At 53.6% G+C, this 24,191-nt stretch overlaps 1 protein-coding gene across 1 annotated transcript in view; it reads right to left on the reverse strand.

Annotated features, from left to right (window-relative positions):
* Positions 1 to 393: 393 nt before the first annotated feature.
* Positions 394 to 24,191, reverse strand: part of ST14 (ST14 transmembrane serine protease matriptase) — a 46,732-nt gene continuing 22,934 nt past the window's right edge. The window contains exons 2-19 of the mRNA XM_017523893.2: positions 20,757 to 20,916; positions 20,390 to 20,517; positions 20,125 to 20,195; positions 19,150 to 19,307; positions 18,898 to 18,933; positions 18,367 to 18,607; positions 15,272 to 15,411; positions 14,829 to 14,926; positions 13,794 to 13,903; positions 13,539 to 13,669; positions 12,302 to 12,406; positions 11,856 to 11,966; positions 11,654 to 11,767; positions 11,212 to 11,334; positions 10,168 to 10,354; positions 1,993 to 2,267; positions 1,129 to 1,265; positions 394 to 1,046 (exon numbers count right to left, since the gene is read on the reverse strand). Of these exons, the coding sequence (XP_017379382.1) occupies positions 885 to 1,046; positions 1,129 to 1,265; positions 1,993 to 2,267; positions 10,168 to 10,354; positions 11,212 to 11,334; positions 11,654 to 11,767; positions 11,856 to 11,966; positions 12,302 to 12,406; positions 13,539 to 13,669; positions 13,794 to 13,903; positions 14,829 to 14,926; positions 15,272 to 15,411; positions 18,367 to 18,607; positions 18,898 to 18,933; positions 19,150 to 19,307; positions 20,125 to 20,195; positions 20,390 to 20,517; positions 20,757 to 20,916 (2,487 nt within the window). The 3' untranslated portion in view covers positions 394 to 884. The remainder of the gene's footprint in view (positions 1,047 to 1,128; positions 1,266 to 1,992; positions 2,268 to 10,167; positions 10,355 to 11,211; positions 11,335 to 11,653; positions 11,768 to 11,855; positions 11,967 to 12,301; positions 12,407 to 13,538; positions 13,670 to 13,793; positions 13,904 to 14,828; positions 14,927 to 15,271; positions 15,412 to 18,366; positions 18,608 to 18,897; positions 18,934 to 19,149; positions 19,308 to 20,124; positions 20,196 to 20,389; positions 20,518 to 20,756; positions 20,917 to 24,191) is intronic.

Below are 24,191 nucleotides of genomic sequence, written 5' to 3' on the forward strand. Positions count from 1 at the left end.
GCACACACACACATACACTGCTCACATGACCACCTGCTCACCAAACACGAAGGCTCGCTTCTGCCCATCTTCCTCTGACAAAGCTCTTCGCTCGCCTAGATTGGACCTAGGCCTGGGCAGCCAATGCGCCCCTCTCCACTGTCCCCACACTTTCCTCTCCCTGTGTCACCAACCCGCATGTCCCTCCTACCAAGGGCACCAGGCCCCTAGTCTTGGAAGCTACAGGTCAGAGCAAAACCCGCCCCTTGCCGGCCTGGAGAAGGCAACAGCACTGTGGCCCCGCTCAGCCTGACTCCAGGGTCTGTGCTCAGGGAATTTGAGACCAATTTTTTGTAAATTGAGCTAGGAAGAAGGAGGAAGGAGGGCTCAACTCCATGAAGAAAAAAGCTTACCTAAAAAGAAATAAAATGTTTTACTCATATACACAAATACACACACTGAAGCCCACCTGGGAGCCAGTGAAACAATTCCAATCTCAGATCCATTTGTTTTCCAGGGTCCTCCAAGCCTGGGCTTCCTGAAGAGCGTGGCCCAGCTGCTGAGGGCTCCACAGCCCGCAGCCCCACCACCTTCACCACGAGGCCCAAAGCTCGGGTCCCGCTGCTCCTTAGAGATAGAGAAGGCAGACGTGCAGAAAGCAGCCTCGGCTCAGCTTCGGGCTTGCGGGGAAGGCTGTGTCTTCAAACCTTTGCCCCGAGTGGGGTCAGTAGAACCGCCAGTGTCCTCCCCTTCCACCTCCCAGCTCCACTTTGGAGGCTGAGGAAGCAGAGAGGTTTTCTAGGCAGATCTGGAGTCCCAGGGATGCAATTCACAGTCTCTGTTCTGGGGTAGCTGGTGCAGTCAGCGGTCCGGTCCCCAGGTACACATTTGGGTGGCCCCTGCCCCTACACTCCAGTTTCCTCTTTGATCCAGTCCCGAAACAGAGGGAGCCTCGTGTACACGCCTGGCTTGTTCCTCTGAGCGCAGCCATCTCCCCAGCTCACCACACCGGCCTGGAAGATCCGCCCATCTGCCTCCACGCTGGACAGGGGGCCCCCAGAGTCACCCTGGGCAGAAACAAGCCCTGTCGTGAGTCCCCTGCCCCACCTCTCCCAGGGCCACCTGCCTCCCTCCTGCCCCTGGGCGCACCTGGCAGGAGTCCACGCCGCCGGTGAGGAAGCCCACGCACATCATGCGCGGTGTGATCTGCTGTGGCAGGAGGTTCTCGCAGGTGGTCTGGTTGATGACGCGAATCTCACCCTTCTGCAGGATCAGCGCGCCGGTGCCTGGGGAGAGGGCAGGACGGGGCTGGGGGCCAGGCTGCGGCGGAGCAGCGTCATCCAATACTCCCCACAGGCCATTTTCCTAGCAAAATTCTGGAACAGCCCAGATGCCAGGGTGCCAGGGGTTGACAAACGGGTAAATCGCATCTACCCAATGGGCTCTGGCAATAGCAGCCACCTAGAGAAAGTAGGGGGCATGCTGAGATCTGCCAGGCGAGATGAGATGGAACAGATGCCATGTGGCAAGCAGGGGTGAGGAAAAAGAGAGGCGGAAGGAAGGCGCCACAAATGCCCCGGGGTTCTGGGAGGGCATTAGAGCTGGGCGTCGTTTCCTTTTCTTTTCCCTCTCCAAAGTCTACAAATGCTATAGAGTGTATTTTTTCAGTCCAGCGTTTGTCAACGAATGGCCTGCTTCCCTCCAAACCCACCCCCAACATGCCTTAAGCACCACTGGGTTAAGGTGTGGCCATCCTCATTTTGCGGATGAAGAAACGGGATCAGAGTTCAAGCAACTCGCCCAAGGTCACTCAGGTAGTTAGAGGCAAAGCAGGCCTGCAAATCCCATGCCCCTTTTACTAAAGGCCTCCATTCCGCCCTGGACAGCCTCATCCTGCCAGGCAGAGAGAGACTGGGGCAGCCCCCAGCCCCGAGGCTGGACACGCAGAGGCGACACGGCCTTTAGGGGAAGGCCCCAGGCCCCTGCGGAGCCCTGGGCCAGCCTGAAGCTCACCTCCATACTGGGTGTGTCCCCAGCCCGTGACCCAGATGGCCTTGCCGGCAGGGAAGACATGCGAGGCATCCGGCAGGCAGATGGGCCGCACGGCGGAGCTGTACTCCACCGGCTCCTCCAGCTCCAGCAGCGCGATGTCATAGTCGAAGGTGAAGTCGTTGAAGGAGGGGTGGGAGATGATGCGCTTGAGCCGGCGCTCCTGCACCTCCTGGGCGCTGCGCTTGCTCTGGTCGTGCAAGCCCAGGAAGGCCGTCCACTGCGTGGGGTCCGAGTACCTGGGAGGGAGAGCCACCATCAGACGGCGCGGTCACTCGGGTCTGTGCACCCGGCGCCGCAACCCTGTGCGTTCCCAGAGGACTGCGCATAGATGAGGCATAGCAGCTGTGGAGACAAGACCACGGGGCCAGCTCTTACTCGATTTTGACCCTAAGCTAGAAAATACTAAGTGCCTCCCGCTGCAGTGCGAAACCCCTCTTGACCTCTTTTCCCCCTCCTCAAATACATTTTTAATCTGATGACCAAAAAATAGGCATGTTATGAACCTGATCTTTCACAGGAGGAATAACAGAAAAATCAATCCAAATAATTTTTAATGCAGTGGCATATATCCTGAGACCAAAATGAACTGAAAACTATGTTGAGTTGTATCTACTAGGTTTGCTGTTGGCTATGGGACAGGTGTAGCAATTCTGAAGCTGTGCCATGTGCACTGCAGAGCCAGGGCCCACCCCAGCATGGGGAAAGGGAGACGCAGATGTGGAATAGGATCCGAGGTATCAGGAAATGCTCATGATTTTTATTTTATTTATTATTTTTTGAGACGGAGTCTCACTCTGTCACCCAAGCTAGAGTGCAGTGGCGTGATCTTGGCTCACTGTAACCTGCGCCTCCTGGGTTCAAGCAATTCTCTCGCCTCAGTCTCCCGAGTAGCTGGGACCACAGGCATCTGAAGCCACACCTGGCTGATTTTTGTATTTTTAGTGGAGACAGGGTTTCACCATGTTGGCCAAGCTGGTCTTGAAATCCTGACCTCAAATGATCTGCCTGCCTGGACTTCCCAAAGTGCTGGGATTATAAGCAAAAGCCACTGTGCCTGGCCAGCTCACGATTTATAAAAACTGGCCTAAAAGCAGTGCTCTCCCCAGTAGCACCCAGAACTTAGTATCTAAATATCCTTCTCCACTGAAAGGAACCAGGGGTCCTTGGAAAAATGGTTGATTTCAGATCTGGGGCTTAAAGGAAAGGATAAAGAAAACCTGGAACATTGTTTCTGCAGGAAGCAAATGAGCACTCAAACACCAACGTGGCCCGTCTGTCAAAGCTAGCTAAAGTGAGGACGATAAGATCCCCAAAATAAATAGTGACAGAATGACACTACTACTACACAGCCGGAATAATAAAAAAAAGGGTGGAGAGAATCCATTGGTCCAACCTGAATCTAAAGAGTAATTTCAAAAGAATTTATAAGGGGAGCAAGAAAGCTATTTTTTACAGAGAAAAAGCAGCCCCTGGCCAGGCGCGGTGGTTCACAGCTGTGATCACAGCACTTTGGGAGGCTGAGGCGGATCACCTGAGGTCAGGAGTTCAAGACCAACCTGGCCAACATGGGGAAACCCCATCTCTATTATAAAAATACAAAAATTAGCCAAGTAGCAGTGGTGCATGCCTGTGATCCCAGCTACTTGTGAGGCTGAAGCAGGAGAATTGCTTGAACCCAGGAGACAGAGGTTGCAATGAGCCAAGATCGCACCACTGAACTCCAGCCTGGGCAACAGAGTGAGACTCTGTCTCAAAAAAATGAAATGAAATGAAAGAAAGAAAGAGAAAGAGAAAAAAAAGAAAAAGCAGCCCCTAAATGCTGAAAAAATTGTACAATAAGTAACCATATTCGTACCTGCCACAGTAATAAACAACACGCGTGAGAATCACCAACAGACACTGGGACACCAAGTAAAATATGGCTGGGGAAGGAGACACTCAGGCTGATTGAAAGAATCACCTGCGATGATGTATTTACAACCAAGGGGAAGCCCCTTTATGATGGCAAAAGCTGCTGGGCGCCCCCAGCCAGGTACTCAGGCTCCAACCAGGGATCATGCACTCCCTGAAAAGGGTACAGCACCACCCAGGCGCTGCTTGCTAACTCAACCATGAAAACACAGTCAGGAAAACCCAAACTGAGAGGCATCCCATAAGATAAAGACTTTTCAAAAAAGTCATGCCATAAAAGACCACAAATAAAAGGCTTAGAGAACCCGTTCTTGATTAAAAAGAGAGTAAAGAAACCTAATGACCAAATACAAGGCATGAACTTTCACTGCGTCCTAGAACTTTTTAAAAAGCTCTAAAGAAGACCGGGTGTGGTGGCTCATGCCTGTAATCCCAGCACTTTGGGAGGCCGAGGCGGGTGGATCACCTGAGGTCAGGAGTTGGAGACCAGCCTGGCCAACATATAGTGAAACCCAGTCTCTACTAAAAATGCTAAAATTAGCCAGGCGTGGTAGCACGTACCTGTAATCCCAGCTACTCCAGAGGCTGAGACAGGAGAATCACCTGGATCTGTGAGGCAGAAGTTGCAGTGAACTGAGATCATGCCGCTGCACTCCAGACTGGGAAATAGAGTGCATCTCAAAAAACAAAAAAAAAGCTCTAAAAAAGAACATGCTGGGCATGATTGGAGGACATTTATGACGAGCATGCCAGCTCACAGCACAAAGCAATGCCGCCATTTCTCAGCGTGTGAGAACGTCCTTGTTCTTGGCCTTGTACCACCAGGCCGAGGCACCTGGCAGGAAGCCTCACAGTGGCTCTTCCTTACTAGGAAACAGTTCTGAAAAATACGTGCTCTGCAAACAGAGAGAAAGCAAACGTGGTTAACTCAATTCCTGAATGTAGATCAAAAGTATAAGAGTGTTCACTGTCCTAGTCCTTTTCTTCTTTCATTGAATTTACAACATTTTACTTGGCCTAAAAAATTTCAAAATAAAACATTGGAAAAATACATATTTAACATAGAAAATGTGTGTGGCAAGAGAAAGGCATGAAGAGCCGCTTGATTTTCCCTGACCTCTCAGGAAAGTCAAGAGGCTACTGAACGGCTCAGCTAAGGCACCTCCTTCACCCTGGAGCATTGAACAGAGCCTCTGCCTCCGTGTCTCCCCCCGTGCCCGCCCGAGCCCTGGTCCGCTCTCACTACCTCGGCATCCATCCCCTTCTGGCCTTTCTTTTTTCTGAGATGGAGTCTTGCTCTGTTGCCCAGCCTGGAATGCAGTGGCATGATCTGGGCTCACGGAAACCTCAGCCTCCCGGGCTCAAGCAAGCCTCTCACCTTAGCCTCCCCAGTAGATGGAATTACGGGTGCACGCCACCATGCTCAGCTAATTTTTGTAGAGACAAGGTTTCACTATGTTGTCCAGGCTGGTCTCAAACTCCTGACCTCAGGTGATCTGCCGGCCTCAGTCTCCCAAAATGCTGGGATTACAGGTGTGAGCCACCATGCCCGGTCCCCTTCTGGCCTTTCTTACAGCCATCTCCCCACAGAACCACACACCTAGGCCAAAGCATAGCTCTCCAACCTGGGCTATGCCCGATCTCACTTCACTGTATGTAATCTGTTGCCACCAGAACATGACTTCCCAAAAGCTGCTTTTGTGAGTGCCTTTTCATCTCATTCCATACCCTGAAAGGATTCCTAAGACCTGCGAGGCAAAGCCTTATGACCCACCCAGGCCTGCGTTCACCATATATCGGCCTGACCTTTCTAACTGTGCCCCAGCCCTGCTCACATCCAGCCACGTACTCACCCCCGGACCCCCGTCAGCTCATTCCCTCAACAAATCCCTGGGCATCTGTGAGGCAATCTATGACCCAATCTTCAGGCTCACAGTGTACATAGGGAGAGACGTGAAAACCACTAACTACAGCGCGATGTGCAGGGTTCCACAGAGGACTGGGTAGAAAGCTGTGGAGGGGGACAGGCTGGCAGCTGGGAAACAAAGCAAGTTATGAACCAAGCCTCGACATCACACAGGCCTGGCCAGCCCCGGCCTGCAGGGATGAAGAATGCTGCATGTTGAATGAGAGCAAAGGCGGTTCGTGCCTATAAAACCAGCACTTTGAGAGGCTGAGGCGGGTGGATCATCTGAGGTCAGGAGTTTGAGAAAAGCCTGGCTAACATCATGAAGCCCCATTTCTACTAAAAATACAAAAAGTTAGCTGGGCGTGGTGGCGTGCACCTCCAATCCCAGCTAATCAGGAGGCTGAGGCAGGAGAATTCCTGGAACCCAGGAGGGGGAAGGTGCAGTGAGCTGAGACGGTGCCATTGCACTCCAACATGGGCAAGAAGAGTGAAACTGCATCTTAAAAAAAAAGAGAAAGCAAACGCATGTTTAGGAAGCCCCCACACTGAACATGGGGAAGGTGAGAACGGACTGGAGACTGAGGCTGGACGGACTCAGAATAAAGATGTTGTTGGGAGGCCGAGGTGGGCGGATCACGAGGTCAAGAGATGGAGACATCCTGGCCAATATGATGAAATTCCGTCTCTACTAAAAATACAAAAATTAGCCGGGCATTTGGCATGCACCTGTAGTTCCAGCTACTTGGGAGGCTGAGGCAGAAGAATCGCTGAACCCAGGAGGCGGAGGTTGCAGTGAGCTGAGATCATGCCACTGCACTCCAGCCTGGACAACAGAGTAAGACTCCGTCTCAAAAAAAAAAAAAAAAAAGAAGGAGTTGAACTCCTTCAATATAAAGGAGATCCTGCTTTATACTGCAAGCCATGGCAGACACTGAAGCAAGAGATTGGCGTGACCAGATTTTGGGAAGACCATGCTGGGCTTGCGTGGTACAGACCAGAGTGCTGAGAGGGGAGGAAGCAGATGGGGAGAGGCGCTGCAGTTGCCCTGGCTACAGTGAGCTAGGACAGACAAGGTGATGGCAGTGCAAATGAAAGACAGCAGAGGTGCTTCAGGAACTCAGGAGGCAAGGATGTAGCTGAAAGGGTGTCATGGGATGAGGCAGAGGGGAGAGCCATCCTCGTCCCTCTGGCTCCATTCCCCATGACCCCAACACCCAGCACGGATGCCCCCATCCAGCTCTTTGCCCTGTGCCTGCAGGTTTCCACCTTGCTCCTCCAAGTCCACACCATTCGCCCAGCGACCTCGGCTCAAGACCCCGCTTTCCCGAAGCTCTCTCTGCAAATCAACATCAATCAGTCGAACAATATTTGATTACATCAGCAGACTCAGCCTCTAGTTGTTTAAGGCATGCACGTCTACCAGCAGCAGAGAGACCAGCTGTGAAGATGCAGCCACCAGTATTCCCCATGGTGACCACCAGGGGCTGGAGTGCAGTTGGGAATTGCTAGTGCTCAGGTAGAACTTCTGATGTCCCATGCATTCTTCTCAATGCTGACACAGTAAACTGTTTTATCCCCGAAACAGCCCCACAAAGTAGGGTCACCCTTTTTAAGATGAGGACTCAGGCATGGAGAAGGTAACTTGCCCAGGATCATATAGCTAACATGTCATAGGCCACAATTTGAACCTAGGCAGCCTGTGCATTTAACCACAACGTGATGCTGCCTCCCGGCAATGCCCGATGAGTGCGTGATGACTTAGCCACGTGCTCAGGGTCCCTTGACACCAGGCCCCTGCATACCTCACATCTCCCTGCCTCTGCACACGACAGTCCCTTTGTCTGGAAGGTCTGAGCCACCTGGTCAAGCTGACAAACACCTTCACCTTCAACCCTCAGTTCAGACACCCCTGTTGGGTGTCACCAACAGTCACCCTCCCCGGCCCCTCAGGCATGTGGGTTTAGAATTCTAAACTTCACATCCTGGGCCCGAGGGGGCCTGGACACAGCCCTGGCACAGCACTTACTGTGCGTGGGTGTCATGTCTTGTCCCTACCCTCACAAGTCTGTGATGCATAATCTGCAGGGACCAAGTGTTGGTCTCTCTAGTGCCAACAGTGACCATGGGTGTTGAATATTAATTGCACTATTCATTGGCAGAAGTATGACTAATGACCAATAGAGGATGAAGAAGAAGGAATTGAAAAAGGAAATAATGGAGCAAAGGAAAAAAGGAAGCAGTGCAGGACGGCAGGGCAGTTCTTAGTATATACACAGCCGTTTCCTAGCTCCACCTGCTGACAGGGTCTAGACATGACACCATGGTGACAATGAGCACACTGAGCACGCAGACCTTGGTCTCTAAATACCATCCCCAGTAAAGGACTCTTTGGAGAAATGGCTGATCCTAGGACTGGGCTGGGGAAACACAAGATGAGCCTAGAGTACCTGGTAGTGCCAGAAAGCAAGGATGTGGCTCAAAAAAGGAAAGAATGGGGCATGTCAAAGAGGCACTGAAGCCAACCTCAAGAGCTGTGGTCAGGCCAGGCATGGTGGCTCATGTCTGTAATGCCAGCACTTCGGGAGGCCAAGATGGGAGGATCACTTCAGCCCAAGAGCTGGAGGCCAGGCTTAGCAAGACTGTCTCTACAAAAATTTTAAACTAGCTGGGTATGGTGGCATGTGCCTGTAGTTCCAGGTACTTGGGAGGCTGAGGCAGGAGGATTGTTCAAGCCCAGGAGTTCAAGGCTGCAGTGAGCTATGATTTGCACCACTGCACATATGCTCCCAATACTCCAAAAAGAAAATCATTCCTGCTCTGGGTGAGTTGAGTGTGACAAAATGAGACAAGGGACAGTCTCAGGCTAGACAAAGCCATATGTCAAGCATCCAGTGAGGCCAGGGACCACAGAGCTGGCTCCACTCCCCTCAGGCTCTTGCTGTCCATCTTTATCACCTGAGCCTTCTGCATGTGTCTGAGCGCACTCCACCTGTGCCGCAGGCCTCCCTTCTGCTGTGAGCCCATCTCTCCTCCCTGCTAAGGGCAGCTGAGGGCCTGGGTAGCCTGCTCCCAGAGCTGCCAGCAGGAAGCCCATCCCCTCCTCCTGAGGGCAGACTCTCCTGGAAGGGCCACACCCCTGCACCTGACTCTTCAGAGCAAGCCAGGCCCTAACACTCCTTCCTGCAACCAATGGCCAGACGCACAGAGAGGCCGGGAGCTAAGACACAGTAGCTCAGCCCAGCATTGTGCCCCCGTTCCTGCGACGCCCACGTGACCCTTCCAGGCCTCTCATCTGCCTGTGTGTCTGAGACCATGACATCATGAGCACCTTCTGTGCTCCAGGCACAGCGCTGTGTCTCAAGTACAGCATCGTATTTAATTCTCACAACTCTTAGGGTAGGGACTGATACTATCACCATCATCTGTGAAGAACCCGAGGCCTAGGAAGTTTGAATTACCTGCCCAAGTCATCGGCAAGTCAGAGCAAGCATGACTTGACATCGGCAAGCATGACTCCAAAGCTCACGTTGGCCGATCCCGAGGAGTCACGCAGCGCGGGCTCACCGAAACTTGGAGACCACACCGGTGCTCGTCTGGCTCTGCCCCTTAAGAGCGGTGCCACCCCCAGCAAATGTCCCTACTTCTCTGAACCTTACTTTCTGTAAAATGAGGATACAATCGACCTGCCTAACTTGCTAGGGGGTTTTTAGGAGAGGTTCAGGTACAGCATTTGGCTACAAATGGGCACCGGACACAGAGAGTTGTTATCATTGCTGTTATGAAGCCCCGTCCTGGGATATCTGTTCATTTGGTTTGGATGTTTGTCACCTTCAAATCTCATGCTAAGATCGGGTCCCCTGTGCTGGAGGTGGGGCATGGTGGGAGGCGTTTTTGTCACGGATCCCTCCCCGTGTGAATGGCTTGGTGCCCTCCCCATGGTGATGAGTGAGTTCTGAGTTCACAGGAGGCTGGCTGCTTAAGAGTCTGGGATCTCCCCCTGCGCTCTCTTGCTCCCGCTCTCGCCGTGTGATGTGCCTGCTCCCCCTTCACCTTCTGCCATGGTTGGAAGCTCCCTGAGGCCCTCACCAGAAGCAGAGGCTGGCACCACGCTTCCTCTACGGCCTGCAGAACCATGAGCAACATATACCTCTTTTCTTTATAAATGGCTGAGGCTCAGGTATTTCTTTAGAGCAACTCAAGAATGGACTAACACATGTGCCCACCCCTCCAATGCCCTGCCCCAGTGCCAACCAGTACCCTGGCATGACTCTCAGATGCAAGGTGCCAACAAGGAGATTCCCTGCTGCATGACCCACCTGAATCCCCTGTCGTCGATGAAGCAGTGCGCGGCAGAGACCAGCCAGCTGGGAGAGATGAGGGAAGCACCGCAGACGTGCCCCTGGCCCAGCGCATGCAGGCTCACCTGCCAGGGCCACTCGCCCTCGTCCGCATTCGTGCCCCCCACAACACGAGCCTGTCTAGTGAATGACCGCAGCCCACAGTCTGCAGAGGGGGCAGAGAACCAGAGAGAACAGCAAGTCAAGGTGAGGACACCGAACCCTGAGGGGACACATGGTGGGTACCAGGAGACCCCACGTGGGGAAGCCAGCTTTTGGCGTGCACAGCACTGCTGGAGCAGCCATAGCACGAGGGACCCCAAAACTACCTTTGAGCTTCACAGACTCCCACCATGCCCCTCCCTCTCCCCGCTCCCAAATTCAAACCCTCATCTTCCCACCTCCCCCCTCCCACACAAATGCAGAGAGGGCCTCCAGAGGCCATCTGGTCAGCTTCACTTTGATTTGGGTGTCATCTGCCTGATTTGACATCTTTTGGGATGTCACAGGGGAGGGGGTGGCAGAAAGAGGCTTGTCTGAATGCTGAAGGGCACAGTTCTCAGAGGGACCAATGAACCAGTGGTGTGATTGACACAGACTAGTGGCAGCTGTGCTCAAATCTAACCTGTGGCCAGCCAACGCCTCTGAAACATGGAGACTGCAAATTAAAGTATGGGTGGGCAAGGGTGAGACCCTGCCTTGAGCTTGGGTGAGCTGGGCTGCTCTTCCCCAGGTTACTCCCCCACAGCTGTGTCTACAGAGCTGGGACCAGTCCCACACTACAGCCACAACCTCGCCATGCCACAGAAGCCCTGAGACGCTGGCTGCCCAGGCTGTTCTCTAAGACCAGAATCAGCCCATGGAGTGGTACCTTCATGCCAACTGGCAAGGCTATCCTTTCCTCCAGGAGACACACCCTCTCACCCAAGTACAGAGCTGCTAAGTGAGGCTGTTACGTGAGCTGCTCACTTAGCACTGACACAGTGAGCAACCTGCACCACCGTACTCGGATGCCCCGCTCACCGCAGTCCTTCTCATCTGAGCCGTCACTACAGTCCTTCGTCCCGTCACACTCAGGGTTGCCCTTGCTCAAGCAGAGCCCGTTCTGGCAGCGGTAGGTGTGCTTGGTACAAGTGACAACGTCCACTGTTCAAGGAGGACACAGGGAGGGAATGAATTCCTCCGCAGCATCCCACCCGAAGCCAGAAACCCCCAGTGGCAACTCATGATCCCTGCACCTTACCCCTCACCAGGCCTGACCCACCCATGTCCACTGGCCTCCTCGCCCTGCTACAGGTTCTCCACCTTCCGGAAAATTCTCCCCCAACTGGCGCCCTCTCTGATCAGCGAACACACAGGTGGTTTGTGTTTATTAAACTTGGGGCACCCTGCACGTGGGTGTGCTCAGGGCAGCCTCCCCCAGGGGCGAAGCCTCCCAGCAAGAAGGTGGATGGGGCGGCCTCACCCCTGGCGCAGGAGGCCTCATCGGACCCGTCCCCACAGTCGTCCTTCCCGTTACACTGCTGGCTCTTCGAGAGGCACTTCCCATTGGAACACTTGAAGGTCTGGGCTGGACAACCTGGGGAGGCACGGGGACTCAGCCGCCAGGAGCCACCTGCCCGCCCCGGCCACCTGCGCGCCCCGGCGGCACCCTGCCCTGCACTCACTGCATGCCAGCTCGTCGCTGTTGTCTCCACAGTCATTCACGCTGTCGCAGACCCAGAAGAGGGGCTTGCAGAACTTGTTCTGGCAGGTGAACTGGTGGGTGGCGTTGCAAACTGGAGCGGGGTAAGGGGAGGGTCAGCCGCGAGGCCCTCCTCACTGCTTCCCCAGGATAGGCACTCAGAGCTCCCTGGGGACCACTTTCCCATCTGCAGAGAGGCCCAAGTGCCCCTGCCCCACTAGCTACCAAGCTGACCTCAGCACTTCCCAGACACCCCACCACCTGCCCCACAGAAGCCAAGATCTCCACACGGCAGCGTGGGGAGGGAGGCCAGAGAGCAAACTCCCACCACCTCTGGCCCTTCTGCCTCGGCAGTCAGCCCAGCAGGTCCATGGGATGAAGGCCGAGCTGGGAAGGAGGGTGGGGGACGGGGCTCCCAGCCCGACTCACTGCAGCTGAGCTCATCACTGTAGTCGGTGCAGTCCGCCCAGCCATCGCAGCGCAGCTCCTTCCGGATACACCGCCCCGTGCGGCACGTGAACTGCCCAGGGCACGCTGTGGGCACAGGCAGACCTGAGACCCCCGGCACCCACCCGCCTCCCTCCACTGGCTCCTGGCTCCTGGCTTCAGGCCAACCTCCCAGCCACAAACACAGAGGAGCAGGGCGGGCGCTGTGGCCCAGGGCAGGGGTTGCCCAGGCCCACCAAGCTGTGACAAAGGGGTCTCTGCACCTGCAGCCAGTGTGGTGGAGGGCTGGCCACAGACCCCAACCTGGGCTGGTGGGGTCCCTCCCCACCACTGAGGACCCGGGCCCAGGAAGCCCCGGGCATCCTGCAGAGAGGCCGGCTGGTCGCAGAACCTGCCCTGCCCTGCCCTGTGTGCTGGGCCGCCTGGTGCCCCTGAGGGCCAGGCCCTGCCTGTGACACTCAGCAGGTCCCCGATGCATTGAACATGTCCTATCCAAATGCAGCGTGGCATTGCGTGCTTCCTTCACTCTAAACATTTTCCACATTTCAAAGTTTCTGAAGTCAGGAGTCATCTGACCGCTTTGCAGATGGCAAAGTTGTAAGGAGGCCATTGTCACCACCTCGGCACAGGTACACTTCAGTCACAGGTAAGTGTTTAGATCAAAGGTGTTGGTTCATCCGAGTGCACTTTGGGTGGTGAGCCAGGCCCTTGAATTTTACCTTAAATTTGGATTCCTAAGCATGGTTACACGTCTTCCCAAAGCTATTCTATGAATACAATGTATTCCACATCATATACATGAAAGAACCACTGCTCTCACAGCCAATAGTACTTCCTAATGTGTCTCAAAATTACGCTATTAATCCTAATGGTACTAACAGGCCACAGAGGCAAGCTCAGAAGGTCAAAGTCACGGTGAAGGTGGCCTGAGGGACAGATGGCTGGGGGAGCTCAGGTGAGGGGCGTCTCCAGCCACAGGTACCTCATGCTGTGACTGCAACCCAGAAGGACACAGAGTGTAGCAGCACTCACAGCCAGCCTGCTTTGATTAATACATCAAAGGTAGCAGGTTTTCCTCCCAAAGCTTCAGGAGGGGTGAGACGCTCTTACATTCTCTAGCATTTTAGAATCAGCAAAGCACGATGCTAGCAAGACGCACGGTAGACAGAACATGCAGGCCAGGCCCTCGCCAGCCCTCCTCCCGACGACGTTCACTCACGGTCTCTGGAGTCGAAAGAGACGTATTCAGCTAAGAAGCCGGTGTCGGTGTAGGACTGGTCCGAGTGGAAGCGAACTGTGATCTTGTTGCTGTTGCTGGTGACGACGAACTCGGACTTCTCTCCACAGTACCTGGAGCGGGGGGTAGGGAGCACAAGGCGAGGAGGGACAGCTCAGAATCGGGGCGCTGGGGGACTGGTGGGAGCCCTCCCCCTGCCCCATGGGACCAGCAGCCCCCATACCCCCGGGGACTCACTTCTCCCCGTTGATCTCCACGTAGTCCTTGGGGCAGGTGCCCACAGGTGCGCCGGGCTCTAGCAGGTAGAAGACTTTGAAGCGCACCTTCACGTGATTGTTGTTGGGCACCTGAGGAATGAGAGGCTGCTGGGAATCTGTGGCTTCCCTCCCTCCTTCCTGAACCCAAGGACATCACAGGGGAGGGGTGGCATGGAGCAGGGAGAGACACTATGCCTTCCATCACCAAGGCAGGCTGGAAAGTTCTCCCGGCGCTTGTGACGAAAGGAAAGGAAGGTGGCTCTGGCTGGGACGGCGTGAGGGGCACGGATGGGCGACTTTTGTCTCACACACCTTCTTTGATGTCTTCCTGACGGCACCTCTGAGACCCAGGCGCCATTACCCTGGGTCTACCCTCACTTCATCTAGGGCCAAGCTGAGGCCCAGGGAGCTTCAGCAACTGCCCAGGTCCCAGACAAGGAGCTAGGATAAGAGTGTGGGTCTGCCTGACACTGCAGGGGAAGACTGGACCCCACCCTGGGTCCTCAGACACATGGTCTCTTTGGGGTTTGTTTGTTAGTGTGTTTTTGTTGCTTTTTGAGACAGGGTCTGACTGCTGCCCAGGCTGGAGTGCAATGGCGCTGCCATAGGTTGCTGTAGCCTTAAACTCCTGGGTTTAAGTGATCCTCCCACCTCGGCCTCCAAAGTAGCTGGGACTACAGGCGTGCACCACCATGTCTGGCTAATTTTTGTTTTTTGTTTTTTGTTGTTTTTCTTTCTTTTGGTAGAAATGAAGTCTCACTATGTTGCCTAGGCTGGTGTTGAATTCCTGGCCTCAAGTGATCCTCCCACCTTGGCATCCCAAAGTGCTGGGATTACAGGTGTGAGTCACCACGTAGGGCTGCCTCTTTGGGGTTGATAAAGAAGCTGCTCTTTCCTTTCTTCTGCCTTCCTCATTTGCCATCCACCTCTCTCTCTCTCTCTCTCACACACACACACACACACACACACAGCATACACACACATGCACACACACACACACACCCATAGCTCCTACCTCGATGTTCCATGTGCAGTCCATGTTGGGTGGGTAGTGACCCGGGTAGTAGGGGCTGGTGAATGTCCCGTGGGTTTCACGTAAGTGGCCTCCACAGCCTGAGAGGAAAGGTGGGAGAAAGCATGGGGATCGGGAAACTGCCCGGCCAAGCAGGCAGACGAGGGCTCTGCAGCCTGAGGCCTTGAGCTGCCTTCTGGACACCTGGACGCTGCACAGCAAGTGCACAGCCAGAAGGGCCGGGCACTGGGGACCGAAGCTTCAGGAGGGCTCCTGACCCGGGAGGTCAGCCAGATGCCTTTGGCTTAAACTTCAGCCTCTGCTGCTGACCTAGGCCAGCTTGCCAGCCACAGGGTCTAGCCTGTGGCCTCCTAAGCTCAGGTCACCCCCCACTAAGGCCTTCCCCTTCTCCACGGGCAGTTCCGCCCTGCCCTGCCCTTTCTTACTGCTCATCTTAGGCAGCTGGAAGAAGGTGGCCTCAAAGCCGGGATGCCGCCGCTCAGTGTTGGTTATCAGCGTGATGAGCAGGACGTTCTGGGAGGAGAGGAAGGTCAGGTTGTAGGAGGGAGGGTAGGTGCCACACAACCTGTGGGGGCAGAGGGCAAGCATTAAGAAGAGCAGACAGAACCCAAGCTTCTCCCACGCCTGGTCCAGGCTTCCAAAGGGGCCTGAGGACCCCATCCCTAAGCCAGGTCCCATCCACAGAGGGTTAAGAATGGAGTCAAAAAGACCTTTATTCAGGTAAGTCCTTCCCCACACAATCACTGATGGAAGGAGTTAGTGATAAACGGTTCACTTTTGTTTAAAACAGCACCACCTGGCCAGGCGCGGTGGCTCATGCCTGTAATCCCAGCAATTTGGGAGGCCAAAGCGGGAGGATCACCTGAGGTCAGGAGTTCGAAACTAGCCTGGCCAACATGGTGAAACCCCGTCTCTACTAAAAATACAAAAATTAGCTGGGTGTGGTGGTGGGCGCCTGTAATCCCAGCTACTCGGGAGGCTGAGGCAGGAGAATCGTTGGAACCCAGGAGGTGGATGTTCCAGTGAGCCGAGATTGCGTCACTGCACTCCGGCCTGGGCGACAGAGCAAGACTCCGTCAAAATCAAAACAAAACAAAACACCCTAGAAACAATGAATGCCCATGACAGAGGATTTATTAAATAAACTGGGGGCTCAATCAACATATTAAGAACATGCCAAGGTCAGGCCTATAATCCCAGCATGTTGGGAGGGAGGCAGGAGAATCGCTTGAGGCTAGGAGTTTGAGGCCAGCCTGGGTAACATAGTGAGACCTCATCTCCATAATCAAAAAACTAGCTAGGCATGGTGGTGCTTACCCATAGCCCTAGCTACTCAGAGGCAAGGTCAGAGGATTGTTTGAGCCCAAGGAGTTCAAGATTACAGTGAGCTATGATTGCACCACTGCACTCCAGCCTGGGTGACCAGGAGACTCAAAAAATAAAAATAAGAAGAAGAACATGCCTGGCATGGTTCTCGGTGCTCTTAAATCTATTAACTTGGCTGGGCACGGTGGCTCACGCCTATAATCCCCACAGTTTGGGAGGCTGGGGTAGGCAGATCACTTGAGGTCAGGAGTTCAAGACCAGCCTGGCCAACGTGGTGAAACCCTATCTCTACTAAAATAAATAAATAAATAAATAAATACAAAAATTAGCCAGGCATGGTGGCATGTGCCTGTAATCCCAGCTACTCTGGAGGCTGAGGCAGGAGAATCCCTTGAACCTGGGAGGAGGAGGTTGCAGTGAGCTGAGATCACACCACTGCACGCCAGCCTGGGTGACACAGTGAGACTCTGTCTCAAAATAAAATTTAAAAAAATATTAACAGTGGTTATTTCTAGGCAGTAAGAGATGAGTGACTTTAGTCTTCCTTTTGCTTGTTGATTTCTTTTTCCCACTGGGACCATGTACTTCTTTGTTGTATAATTAATAGAGAGAGGGAAAAAAAGTCCTGGTTGCAAAGCTGTGGCAGCAGATGGTTCTAGATTGGCTTTGGCCTGAATTTTAGCCCATTATTAATCATGAAATGCCCGCCCAGCTCATTTCCATAGACAGCCACAGAAGGCTCTGGCCCAGTGAGTGCAGGAGAGGCGGCTCACCCGCCACGCGGCACCTCTGCGTGGTACACTCCACCCTGACGTGGGCATCCCACAGGTGCATTAACCACACCTTTCTGTTTTCTATAATGCGGGTGCTTTGACATCTGGGCCCTGCTGACTGGAGGAACTGCCCTCTGGGGCTGGCCAATGCTTAGAAATAGGAAAAGACTCACCTGCAAGCAAACCTTCCCTGTGCAAACCCACCCATGGAGGGCCCAGCCCCACCTTCTCCATCAGGATCTCACACTCAGGGCCGCTATTCCTTGCCGTAAGCACCCCAGGCCCAAATATCAGAGAACCAAGGACAGCTCCTATGCCTCAGAGCCAAATGAAATTATTCAAACAAGCCAATTTTAAACCTGTCACCCTGATTTGTCTTGCCTTTTCTGTGTAAATCATATAAAGGCTTTTTTTTTTTTTTTTTTTAGATGGAGTCTCGCTCTGTCACTCAGGCTGGTGTGCAGTGGTGCATTCTCGGCTCACTGCAACTTCTGCCTCCCAGGTTCAAGTGATTCTCCTGCCTCAGCCTCCTGAATAGCTGGGATGACAGGTTCCCATTACCACACCCAGCTGATTTTTCACCAGGTTGGCTAGGCTGGTCTCGAATTCCTGACCTCAAGTGATCCAGCTATGTCGGCCTCTCAAAGTGTTGGGCTTACAGGAGTGAGCCACTGTGCCCAGCCCATAATAAAAGCTCTTGCTTACATTTTCTCCTTGTTCCTGTTACCCCTTGCCCAACCCTGGTGCTTCCTCATGTGGTCTGAGACGACAGGGTCTTGCTCTGTTGCCCAGGCTAGCGTGCAGTGGTGCAATCACAGCTTACTGCAGCCTCGACCTCCTGGGCTGGAGATTCTCCTGCATCAACCTCCTGAACAGGCACGCACCACCACACCCAGCTAAGTTTTTTATTTTTTATAGAGACAGGGTCTTGCTTGCCTAGGCTGGTCTCAAACTCCTGGCCTCAAGGGATCCTCTTGCCTCAACCTCCCCAAAGTGCTGACATTACAGGCATGAGCTACCATGCCCGGCCAACAAAATTGTCTTTTCAAGGACAATCATCTCCTGATCTGTTGGCCTTCACATACCTACATAACAAAGCTTACATTTTACAACTGCAGGCAGTGCCTTCTCTCTGGCAGTTCAGGGGATCACACCCTGCACAGGCTAGATTTGGTATCTAAGGACCACTGGGCCTTCCTCCACCCTGCCACGGCTGAGACAGTCACCTCCCAGACTCTGCTGGAGCTCCCACTGAGGATCACACCACATGTGGCTCCTGCTGCCTGGACGTCTGGCACTGGACTGTGGCCAAGAGTCATAAACTGGATCCCATGCCTGTGCCACAATCCGTTGAAGAGGCTGGCTCCCATCGGGGCAGCAGCCAAGCTCCCCCAGCCCCACCCACTCCCCGGTTTACTCACTGCACCAGGGCGTGGGGCTCCATGGGGCTCAGGGCGTTGTACACCATCACCAGGTCGCTGCCGCGCTCGTCACAGGACGCAAGGTCAAAGCTGCGGAAGGTGAGACTCAGCACCGAGTCCGCATCCCCTCGCAGGGCCCACTGGCAGCGGGCATGAGCGGGGTAGGGGCTGTCGGGGAAGCCGGGCGTGGTGAAGCGTGTCACCTCCACGCCCCGGGCATGCAGGGCAAAACTGCAGCTGTCTGCACAGGAGAGAGAAGAAAGGCATGTGTCAGTGGGGCAGGGCTGCGCAGAACTGAGGGAAGAACCCGAGACCCCATGGGCGTGCACCTCAGGCCTGACCCCTTTGAGATGCCTCAGGCTGCGCTGGGCCTTGGGAAACCAGGAAGGGAGTTTCTCAGAAGGGCCTGGAAAGACCATCATAATATACTTCATTCAGAGGGATATGCTTCTGGGGACCCCACTGGCTCAAGGGCTTCTGGCCACACCCCCCTCTTCCACACCCAGAGGAGGAGGCGGACATGATACTTACTGTCCTGGGTCCTCTGTACTGTTCTGGGGTCAGTGGCTGAAGAATAAGAGGGGGAATAAAGTGTTTACTGATAGGATCCATTTCCTTATTCCTGCTTCCTTATTATCTAAAGGGAGGTGCCCGGCCAGCACATAGTCTTCTCTCTGGGGCACCGAGTCCTGGGAGTGCTGGTTCCCTGCTGTGGTCCAGCACCCAGCCCCACTCCACGGAAGGCTGGCCAGTCCCATGCCCACCCCGGACCCTCAGACTCACGGAAGGCCACCACTGAGGTCAGCACAAAGGACTGCAGGGCACGCGCCCGCGGGGGCAGCATGACTACGCGCTCCTCTGCCATGATGCGCTCCGCGTCCTCCACCAAGTGCTGCGGGATGCTGAACTCAGACCAGTAGTAGGCGATGACACTGCCCTCGCTGGGGAGAGAACGGGGGCCTGAGGCGGAGCTCTAGGCCCCACTCCCCCCACGTTGGCCCAGAGCGACTCCAGGGCATGAGGGCCGCTCAGGCCTCCCGTGGGGGCTGACCTGGGCCTCCATCTGCAGGGGCCCTGCCCCAGCTCCTCTTTTGTGTGCACCCATCTTTCCACCCCAAAGCAAGAGGCCTTGCCACTTTGCCCTCTGCTCTCACCGTCTCATCCCCAACCAGACCGATTCTGGGGCCCGCTCAGGGATAGGAATGAGGGGGAGAATCCCACTGGAGTTTGGCCACAAGCAAGGAGACACCCAGTGCCACCTTCCTGAGCCTGTTTTCTGACCTGAGAAAGGAATGGGGAATGCCACCTGCCACGCAGCATTCTCCAGGGTTCAAATGAACAGACAACAGAAAAAGCACTTTGAGAATAAAGTCTATTTTTTTTTAACAAAAGGATGCATGAAAAACTTCCCAAGCACAGAAAACGTGGGACTCATTGAAACCTGCCTGAGCACCCCAACTCCCCCAAACCCAAATTTGCAAAAACAATAAAGACCCGTGGCCGTTCCTGGCATCATGCCAAGCACTTCACAGGCCTTTGGGCAGCTAGCTCATCACAGCAATAGTTACGGTCACGTCTGCCATGGGGGCAGAAGAGTCAGGCTGCCAAGTAACGCACAGGAGGGCAGAGCAAGGACCCTCCTTGGCTCTCCAGGCCAGGACCCCCAGCACCACCTCCCGCTTTCTGCCCCGCACACTACAGCCGATCACATTCCTAGCCAGGCTGGGTGCATCCACTGAGCCTTCTCCCCGCACCCACCTGAAGGCCGTCACAGCCGACTCCTTGTGGTAGGGGCCCAGGGCCGGGACTCCGCTGTACAGCAGCTTCAGCTGAGGAAGGGCAGAGACTCATGACGGGCTCCGCACAGCGATGATCCTGCCCCGAGCCCAGGCCACTCCCTCCCCTTCAGGGCCTGGGCCCCCTTCGCAGGCCACCCCCATCCCAGGCGAGGCATGTCCTCCTATTGGGTGGGTGGGATGCCAGGGCAGACAGCCTGGCAGGGCTCTGGGCAGGCCACACTCACCGCGTCCTTCACCTTGCTGGCCAGGCTTACAAACTCAGTAGAGCTGGAGTTCTCGTAGGCATCCACAAACTTCTCATTTGTGATCCTCAGGTAGCCATTGAAGACTTTCTGGACACGCACATCCCGGTCTGTTCGAGACCAGAAGGTGCTCAGTCAGGGGAGGTGGTACCACCCCCGTCCACAATGGGGAATGAATGCCAGGAGGGGGCCATGGGCCATCCCTGACCTTCCCATCACTTCCCATGGGGTTCCAGAGAAGCTGAGAGATCCTTGTGTCCTCACTAGGTGGCCCCATGTTTGTCCGCTGAGGGAGAAGGGACAGCCGCCACGCGTCGCCCTCCCCAGTGCCAGCCCCAGCTTTACTCACACTGGAAATGCCACACCAGGAAGCCGACTGCCAACGAGACCAAGAAGAGGCCAATCAGCACGGCTGTCAGCACCACCCAGCGCCCCGGGCCATGCTTCTCCACCTTCTTGACATTGTTGGCGGGCAGGAACTCCACACCTTCCTCCAAGCCATTCACATCCTGCAGAGAGAGGCGCTGCCACTCAGACCCTCTCACCCCCTCTTCCCCCCACCCCCCGCTCCCCGCTGGGGAAGATGTTCACATTCTGTCAGATCCGGCTTGAAAAAGAAAGCAGGGGCTTGGGTGAGAAGAAGGGGCTTCCCTCAGAAGCTTGGGGACCACTGCCCAGAACGTAGACTCTGGGACGTGAATCCTGGGCATGCTCTGGGAGGAACATGAGGTCAGCCTTCCCAACCACACGTCCCAGTGTCTGGACAACACCAGGCAATCACTGCTTAAGAATTGTTTGCTTAGGCTGGGCACTGTGGCTCAAACCTGTAATCCAAGCACTTTGGAGGCCAAGGTGGGCGGATCACCTGAGGTCAGGAGTTCAAGACTAGCCTGATCAACATGGTGAAACCCCATCTTAAAAAAAAAAAAAAAAGAAAAGAAAAGAAAAGCAAAAAAAGAATTGTTTGCTTAAATTAAAACACAATGAAGGGCTGTCTAAACCCATTCGTTGATGTCTCCCCTTCAGTGATCACCTTTGACGTAGAGAGTGGCCCCAGCCCAGGGCCATGACTGACAACCATGGGGTCCCTGTGCAGACTTCTAAGAGCAGACCCTGCTCCCTCTGATGCAGCCCCTACCAGATTCAGTCCCCCCATCACCTGGCCCAGAAGCCTGTGGCCAGCACTCAGCTGTACACCCTACCCAGAGCCTTGCCCTGCCAATGTGGAACCAGCCAAAAGTAAAAAGGCAGTGCCATCATGGAAAAAGCTGCTCTGCCTTTAACCTTGGGCACCCCAGTCCAGACCTCACAGCACACTGAGAGGGCCAGGTATCTGTGGAATCCACACCCATGCACAGCCCCAAGAGAAGGAAAGAAAGCAAACAGAACGCCCAACAAACAGGCTGGCAACTTCACAGGGTTCCTCTCTGCCAACGGTATCCAGGATGAGGACCCAGAATAGGGAGGGGGGAGGCAGGTGTCTGCTGCACCCAGTGACAGGCCAGCAAGGGTTTCTGCCCGTAGTGCATGCCATCTGCCCGCCCTGAATCCTGGGGACGCACCATGGCCTGGTGCAGTGGCACCTTAGGCTTAGCTCCCTCACACCCACTCAATACCGCTCACAGCAAAAGCAATGGCCCATCCCAAGCTCACAGGTGTCGGGCCTTTAAACGGTTTCCTGATATCGTTCTTCTGGTGGTGATCTCATAATTCAAGTTTAAGAGTAAGTTTAAGCTGACATGTCTTGGTTTCACCCCACCTCAGCCTCCCGCGTCGCTAGGACTATAGCTGTACACCATCAGGTCCAGTTAATTTTTTAAAAAATTTTTGTAGAGGCAACGTCTTGCTATGTTGCCCAGGCTGGTCTCAAACTCCTGGCCTCAAGCTATCCTTCCACCTCAGCCTCCCAAAGTGATTTTCCTGTCATAGCTTTTAGATTATGTCTCCCTTTCATTTTCTCTGGGCTGCCACTCTTCAACCCTCGCTATATTTATCCTCCACGTGTTCTTTCTCTGTTTTATCCATGTCATTATTTTTAACCTTTCAAATGAGTTTTTCATTTTTGGTATCAAAGTTTTAATTTCTAAGAGCTTTCTTGTTCTTTGAATTCTCCTCTTTTCTGGCATCTTGTTTCATGAATGCAAAACCTTCTCATCTTTATATTTCCAGTGAGTGCCTTTTCTCTTTTTGATTTTCTCTTCCACGTTGAAGACTTTCCTCAAATGCTGAGGGATCCTTGGTGGTTATTTTTACTTAGAAACAAGCTCCTAGAGGCCCTTTGGAAGCTCTGTGTGCATGGCTTGCCGTAACTGGTTTCACCGTGGGGTTGCAGGGCTGGGGGTGGGGGGGGTGGCGGACAAAAGTAAGTGGCTAAATAGATTTGTTTTCTGGGCACTCCCAACCGTTAGGCTGTATACATCCTTCTGTGGATGGCTTCATTGCTCCAGAGAATAATTTTCTAACCTCCTGGCTGGAGCGATTTAAACCCAGCCACCAGCTTTCAGGAACAGGCAGACAAGATTCATTTCCCTTCTTTTCACCTCTCAGCACAGCTTCTTCTCTGTACCTGGAGTCCTCAAGTCCAGATAGTCTTTGATTCGATCTCTCCAGATTATTTGACCCATCTGCTCTGGGAATCTGTTGGGGTATCTGTGTTTTTGCTTGGGGCCGAGGTGGAGATTTGGGGATTTCAAACAATGCCCTTTCTTGTCTCACCTCTGTCTTCTAAAACACTTGAGCCCAATCTTTTCTGAGCCTGGCAGAGAAGAGAACGTTACCAAAGAAATACCGAAAGGATATTTCCGAGAGCTGAAGAGAGGCATAAATCTTTCAACGCAAAGGCTCAGTGATGGTGAGAAAGACAAATGAAACCGCACACGTAGCCAAACCTACTGCTTTGTGATGACATTTCAGAACATCATGGATAAAGAAAGGATCCTCTACGCCTCTAGCTGTCGTCTTTTCTCTCCTGTATTTTGCGTTTCTTCCTCTGGTTCTATTTTGGGAATTTTTTTGACTTGCTTTTGCAAACCTTCCATTGACTTTAAAAAATAACTTCATTGAGGCATTACTGACATAAAATAAAGTGTGTATATTTAAGGGTACAATTTGGGGCATCCATACGCACCCATGAAACCATCCACAATTAGGATGATGCGCATGTCCATAGACTTCAAAGTCTCCTTCTGGCCCTTCCCACATGTTCCTCCCTGAATCCATTTCCCCTCCCCAAGAAACCACTGATCTGCCTCAGGCTGCTTCTCCCAGAGCTTAATGTAAATAGAATTCTGCAGTGTGTGCTCTCTTCCATCTGGCTTCTTCCACTCCGCACAGTTCCTCTGAGACTCACCCTGGTTCCTGTGTGCACAGCAGTGCATTCCTTTCAGTTGCTGCCTTTATCCCATCGTTTGGATGCACAAGCATGTGTTCACCTGTTCACCTGCTGATGACCATTTGGGGTGTCTCCAATTTGAGGCCATTACAAATAAAGCTGCTAGAAACACTCCCGTAGCTTTGTACTGGCATATCAGCAATGAACAACTGGGAACTAAAACTAAAAGATACCATTTACAATAGCTTCAAAAATATGAAATACTTAGAGGTAAATCTGACCAAAAAAAGTACACAAAACCTGTACACTGAAAGATGCAAAACACTGCTGGGAGAAATTCTGAAAGACCTAAATTAACTGAGCAACATATGCTGTTCATGGATTAGAAGACTCAATATTAAGATATCTATTCTCAAATTTAGCTACAGATTCAATGCAATCTTTTTTTTTTTT

Source organism: Cebus imitator, unplaced genomic scaffold, assembly GCF_001604975.1.
Source record: "Cebus imitator isolate Cc_AM_T3 unplaced genomic scaffold, Cebus_imitator-1.0 Scaffold0, whole genome shotgun sequence".
Classification (NCBI taxonomy): domain Eukaryota; kingdom Metazoa; phylum Chordata; class Mammalia; order Primates; family Cebidae; genus Cebus; species Cebus imitator.